General features: G+C 36.1%; 1 protein-coding gene across 2 annotated transcripts in view; it reads right to left on the bottom strand.

Moving 5' to 3' along the window:
- Positions 1–354: 354 nt before the first annotated feature.
- pde9al (phosphodiesterase 9A like) overlaps positions 355–6,797 on the bottom strand; it is a 12,022-nt gene continuing 5,579 nt past the window's right edge. For both annotated transcript variants that reach the window (XM_024278067.2, XM_036215034.1), the window contains exons 15-19: positions 4,941–5,054; positions 4,706–4,810; positions 4,499–4,627; positions 4,333–4,428; positions 355–2,640 (exon numbers count right to left, since the gene is read on the bottom strand). In XM_024278067.2, the coding sequence (XP_024133835.1) occupies positions 2,578–2,640; positions 4,333–4,428; positions 4,499–4,627; positions 4,706–4,810; positions 4,941–5,054 (507 nt within the window). In that variant the 3' untranslated portion in view covers positions 355–2,577. The remainder of the gene's footprint in view (positions 2,641–4,332; positions 4,429–4,498; positions 4,628–4,705; positions 4,811–4,940; positions 5,055–6,797) is intronic.

The following is a 6,797-nucleotide window of genomic DNA, read 5'->3' as shown; positions in this document are numbered from 1 at the left end:
TCAAATTTTAATGATCAGTTTTTTTTTAATTGGATCACTTGAATTTAACTTCATGATTAGTTCTGGTGAAGGTTTCCAAATAAATTCTAAATTTAATCCAGTAAAGGAAAGCAATGTTCTGCTTTTTAGCATTAAAGACATGATCTTATCATGCCACCCCCTCTGAATCACTTTGGCAGTTTGTCATCATAGGTTAGTCAGCTTTAAGTTTAAGCATAAAGCAACAAGGTTTCCAATTTATTTAGTGCTGATTCCACAAAAAAATGAAGCCAAATTACAGACTGGGTCCAGATACTGCATGATAAATCTGAAGAGCCTCATTATGACACGGTGCCGTAAACTGGTTATCAGAAAGATAAAAGTAAAACATCTGAGGCGGATCTTGTGCTTTCTGACCTAAATACGTCTTAAATTCTGCACGCTGTCTTGACTTGTAACCATTGAACCTTTTGTGTTTGGCATCTGTAATCAGCAGCCATGCAGCAGAATGCAAACACTAATCAGATAAGATGCTGCATTGTTCAATCAGGGCATTCCTGCAGGTCAATTCTACATTTGAATACATTTTTTCATGCACCGCTAAAGAACCGTAATTCAAAGACAGGTAAATGCATTCGTTCAGACAGGACGCACAAAAATACATTTGTTTGCTTCTTTATTCTCAGTTCTGCTTTCATTTTTTTGACTCTGCATGACTGCTGCATAAAAAAGCGACAGCAACAAAAAACAAAACATCAAGTCAGGGTGAAAAAATAAAAAAAAAGAAGTTTGACTCGGGAAATCAAAGTGACTGTAAACAGAGTTGCTACGTTTTACTACACAAATGGTTGTGTTATTTCATTAGAACCATGCCGGTGGTATTCATTGGGCGCTGATGAGACTTGCAGGAGATGTGATAATAAAATAATTTACAACCTGTTAAAAAAAAAAAAGGTCATAAAAACATTGTGGAGTCGCCGAAGGAAATTTACCACCATCTGATAAGGTTAACGGAGAAGTGGTTAAAACAGAGGTGTGTGCGTGCGTGTTTGTGCATGCTTGAGAGGGATAAGTGGCACCTTTGGTTAGCACTTAAATAGATCTAGATAATTCCATGTCCTGCTCACTGTAATCTGACTACACACTAAAATATGGCGATAAAATATCAATCAATTAATCGACAGAATGATTGAAAACATTATTAATGACTGCAAAACAGTGTTTGAAGGAGCCTTTGTGTTTGTATATGTAAATATGCAACAGTAGTTAGGGCAGGTTTGGTTTTCTGACATGCATGGACAGTCTTGTGTGTTTCATGAGATCATTTTCTTTTCTTGCATGGGTGAGTGACAACATAGTTTTGCTGATTTGAATGGGAGCTTACAACTGTCCTCAATTAGTGAAGAAACAGATCATTTTCTAAAACAAACAAGTTATGCTTGAAAGCTTATTAAAGCAATATTTTCTCACATCCATCATATTTAAGAAAAAGGCTAATTTGAGCGGTTCGGTTCAATCATTTGAGCGTTTCCATTGTAAAATTGAGGCATTTAACAGTACCGACCCGTATCTCTTAAGGGCCCCTATTAGTTGTTGGTTTATTGAAGTGAACTGGAACGGTTGGGGTGGAGCCGTGTAGTCAACCGTTGATTGGCAGAAACTGATGACGACATGAGGAAGTGCCTATATAGAACTCATTTAAGGTAACATTTCCAACGTTTGTCAGCGTTGGGGGTTTTGTGGTTTCCTGTGAGCTCTTTTGGTCACGAGTCTAAATTGAAAATGCATATAAACAACAGCAGGGGTGGGTGGAACGGCAGACGTTCTTTACAATCATTGGATAGTAAGTAAAAAAATGTTTTCTTAAAATTTGAAGAAAAAAAAATGTTTTCCTTAAAATGAAAGTAAATTTTTTTCAGGTTACTAACTGGTGCGTACCAATTACTATCTTCAATGTCCCTTTAGGGATTCCGTATATTAAACAAAGTCAAGTAAATCTCACAGCAAATATATTTCCAGTTTTTTCTCATTTGATTTTAGTTGATAAGAGTTTTTTAAACATCAGGTTACATCATAGGGACAGCTATATGGAATGTGAGGATTTAAAATGTTCCTGTAATTCTACAGTAAACTGTTTATAGTAACTAGGTGTTGTTTTTATAAAAAGAAAAATACCATCTAAGAGGAAAATACAAGAAAGCTGTGGTCCCAGAAAACAGTATGATAGAATCTCAGCTTCCTACAGACCGTTACATCCTAGTATAAAGACTCACACGGCATCATCAATACAAACGAAACAGGAACTTTTTGTAATGTGAACTTTATGAACTATTTTAGCACATCCTATGCAATATTAAATGTATTATGTGTCTACATAACTTCATTTGTTTGTTTTTTAAGCCACATAAGTAGAGAATAACAAAATATTTTTAGTGTAAAGCTGGACTGTTAATAACTAAATAAATACATGAAATTAAACATTATATACAAAATGATTAAAGGTCCATTTTGTGACATTCAGAAGAAAAATTGAGATTGAAGCTCAAATGATTTGAACATGCACTCTATAGACCGGTTCTCTTCTCCACACAGACATCATCACTGGGGCTTCATTCCTGTTTTCTCAAAGTCTTTCCTGAGTTTGATCATAAAAGGGGATTCCTGTAAAAGAACAAAAAGCTGGAATTAGCAGAAGGAGAGTCAAAGAGATTAGTTTGAACAAATGTTTTAAAGCAACTAGATATGGTTACTGAGGAATCATCAAACACAAAAAAAAGATGAGAACTACTGCACTTTGAGAAAAGTCATTGCATTTTTGTGAATTTGTACCATCTCTGTAAAATGAAGAGAAAGAAGAGCAAAACAAGGTTGAAGCACCTTGTCTGTAAAATGTAGTTCATAACTATAAAATAAACAAAATCAACAAAAATGTTTTAAAAAAAGAGCAACTCCTTCATCAGTTTGTGTTCACCAACATTTTTCCCATCAATTTTAAAAGAATGGCAAATTGTTTCATTATTATGAACTTTTAAATGTAATTATTTTATCTTTCTTTTGTGCTGTTCCACTCTTGCTAAACAACAAACCACAAAGGAGGATTTGTCTGTGTGGGACAATAAGTGTTAAACTTGTGCTAATTTGAAGGGCGAATTCAAAGTGATGAAATAGCTGCACATACCAAGACTTTTGTTTTCATAGACAGAGTCGAGTGGGAGGGCAAGCTGCTGTGGGAAGCGGCAGACACGGACCACTCGTAACACTCACTAGACACAAGAACACAACCAGAGAGTGGCTTGCTTTTACTTACGCAGATACAACTGCACTCACTGCAGAGCTTACATCTTCTTCCGGCCTAATGACATATTTTCTGTTTTTTTCTTCTGGGCCTCATTGAACAGAAGACTTAAAGTTAGCAAGTGCTGTCATTTGTGTTTGTGTAAAATCCTGTCCAGATCATTTTGTTGCTCAGATTTTCAATGTTTTGTAACATTGTGATTTACTTCCAGATTTGATTGTCACACAGCAAAGCCAACACCTCCACCACACCCTTCTCAAGAGGACTAGCGATGAATTACTGCTGCTGGGACGCAGCCACAAGCCCCACTTTGGTTTGGTTTGCCTGTTTTTTGGTTGTTGTGGTGGGAGGACTATGTTGTCATGCAATTTTGCTACATAGTATCTTTGCCAATAAAAACCTTTAAATGCTGCATATTAAATTAAAAAGGCTGTTAATGCTAAATATATATGTATTTTTTTATTTTTTGTTAAAGTGTTCCCACTTGTCTTTTGATTAACATTATATCGTTTTTAGCCAAAATAAAAAAAAAGAAAAAGAAAAAACGGTTGTTTTCTTGGATGCTCAATGAGACAACTATGTTGTGAAATTAGGCGATATAAATAAAACTGAACTGAATAGGACAAAGTTTCAGCAGAGCGGCAGTAGTGTGGCGTAAGCCCACCCCCATTTCCCATTATCAGTTTTTTCCCCCCATTTGTTTACACGCTCTCATGCTAGCTTACAGCATCTCACAACCCCAACCTAAAGCCTCGTTTCCTCTGAGCGGTCCAGACCAAACTGGACCAGGCTGGACTGGATTTTGAGCATTTTTTAACACCTTTTAAAAACAAACCCGTTCTCTTGATGTGATTTTCTTTTTTTGCTGTCATTCCTGGATAAAACTGGGGCCTAAAATATTTGAGAGATTTTAATTTGTTACTTAAAATGATTTTAACGGAAATATTTGATTGAAAAAGAATCTGTAAAGGGAATTCACGTGTTTCCATGTGTGCTCTTGGGATTTCTGACACATCATGAATGAATAAAGCAACACAACCTAAAGAAGCAGGCATTACTTCTGTTATGGCGTCTTCAAGCTGCTTCAGCTCCTCATAATGGTCACGGGAGTCTCTTAAAGGCTGAACCATGATCTCTTCTATTTGAGGAAAAAGCTGAAACCAAAAATAACTCAATAAACAGAAGTCAATTGCGTTAAATAGTTTGAAAAGGGATTTTAAATACCTTCATGACTGTCTCAAACATCGGGATCAGCACAAACTTGATGAATCCTATCTGCGCTGTGGGTTTGGTGACTTTATCTCTGTCCATGAAGGGAGCCACAGGCAGGCCCTCAGACTTCTCCCTGTCACTCTTTAATGACCACGGCAACATCCAGTCAGAGTTCTCAGCTTTTCCTACAAGCCGACATTCATGGCTGATGCGAGTTACCTGCATGAAATACTCCTCCAGTAAACAGTCCACCCACGGCTCAGCAACCTCGGCTGGTCTCACCTCGTTGGAAATATCACAGCACTTGATCATAACCGTTTTAAGCTGAAAGCACACAGATAAGTATAAAACAAATATAGAATTTGCTGGCAAGCAGAAGATTAAAGAAAACAAACCTTATCTAGCCAAGTTATTAAGGCTCTAGCATGACTTTGAAAGCAAAACGTGTGCATACACTTGCCACGTGCTCCTCGTTGGTGAAGTCAAAGTGGTCCACTTTTTGCTTAAATGTCTCAAGTATCTCCCCATGTCTAGCCATATCGGTGGCCAGAATAAGAGTGATTATTCCCTGGAAACACAAAAGTAAACATTTTTATATGCTAGCTAAGAACTCTTGAAATCACCAGAAATTTTCCATGTTCTTTCAGTTTGAGGTTCAGTGAATGAATTCTATTTCGAATCAGTTGATTAAGACTAGAAAAAATGAAAGTCATCTTTTCATTACGTTTAACACTCATTGTGTTACAGTATTTACTGTACCATCGGAGCACATAAAAGTCTGAATACTTTTCAAAAAACAACAATGCGCCTTATAATCTAGAGTGCCTTATATATGTATTAAAATATGTATCAATATTGTGTTCTCTAATGTTAAAGTGATTTTGAAAGGTACACAGCACTGTGTCAAAATGTAAGTCTTATTTTCAAGAAATGCAAACAAGGATAGGTGTTGTAAATAAGCTAACGTGGCTAGCGCGTAGCTGTGCTTTTTTTCGTGTTAGTATGAAAGTTTGAAAGTAGTGCAGTCACATTAATGTTTGTTTTAGCAGTATCAGTCTGTTTTTTACATGTTGCAAAAAAGTTATGGGAGTTATAGGTATTGTAAATATGCTAGCTAAACTGGTGCTGGACTGTGTTTTTTTAAGTTTTACTAACAAGCTGGAGAGTTAGCGCAGGAATAGTATTGCTTGTTTAAGATGCACCTATCTGTTTTTAGACGTATTGCAAATAAAGTTTGGTGTTATTGTAATTACACCAATGAGGCTAACATGTTGTGGTGTTAAAATTAGCATGGTTAGGAGTTAGCTTACTCACAGTAACTTTTGTTTTAGCGGTACCTATCTGTTTTTGACGTATTGCAAACAAAGTTGGGTGTTATTGTAATTACGCTAATGTGGCTAATGTTTTGTGGTGTTGAATTGAGTTAATTTCATTTATGTGTTACTAGCAAGGTTGGGAATTAGTATGGTCACAGCAACGTTAGTTTTATTGGTATCAGGCTGTTTGTGTTCATGTAGCAATCAAGCTTAGTATTTACAGGAATTGTTAATGTGCTAACGTGGCTAATGTGCAGCACGTGACAAACTAGTTCTAGGGTTACTTTGAACTGACTCATTGTCTTGCGTAAACCTTGTGCTATCCTAGGCATGTTTACATTAAAACAGGGGTCATCTGGACCCCACAAGACAGCACGTTGAACCTTTTTTTCAAGGATTTTTTTTATCTTCACTGGTGTCTGTGGCAGAAATAAAATCCTGTCCGGCTTTTTCCACCTCTGTCATGGGAGGGATCACACATCAATTTAAAAGTGGGATCATCTGGACCCCAGAAGAGAGCACGGGGGTTTTAATGCACCTAGTGCGGAAAATATATTTTCTTACATTTCAGAGTTTTTGAAATAACTCTTTTTTTAGTGATAAAGGACTAAAGTGTCAATAAACAAAATAAGACAGATGTGTTAAATAACATAACCAAGCTGTGAGCCGAAGTGGAATGAAATTAAATTGATTTGTCTCTTAAAATACATTATGTTACTTTCAAAAACTTTAAAAAGATTACGGCTCTGTCTTTGGAATTGAAAAAAAAGGAAAACGAAAGGTTTAAGTTTTTGTGTCAACACAATTTCAAGACAAATGTGTTTTAATCTAAGGGAAACCAACCTCAAAAGATGGCCTCAGATTATGAACATCAACAAAGAAGTTTTAAACAAGGAATTTGTTTCTAAACTGTAAAGCTTTAGTGAATTCAATTAAAAAGATACTCATCTGATTCATCGAATTCAAATGTTACTCTGGCTGTCAATAAAGTCAGC

Source organism: Oryzias melastigma, linkage group LG13, assembly GCF_002922805.2.
Source record: "Oryzias melastigma strain HK-1 linkage group LG13, ASM292280v2, whole genome shotgun sequence".
Taxonomy (NCBI): Eukaryota; Metazoa; Chordata; class Actinopteri; order Beloniformes; family Adrianichthyidae; genus Oryzias; species Oryzias melastigma.
Note: the sequence above shows the minus strand (reverse complement) of the source record. Positions and strands in the feature narration are given on the sequence as shown.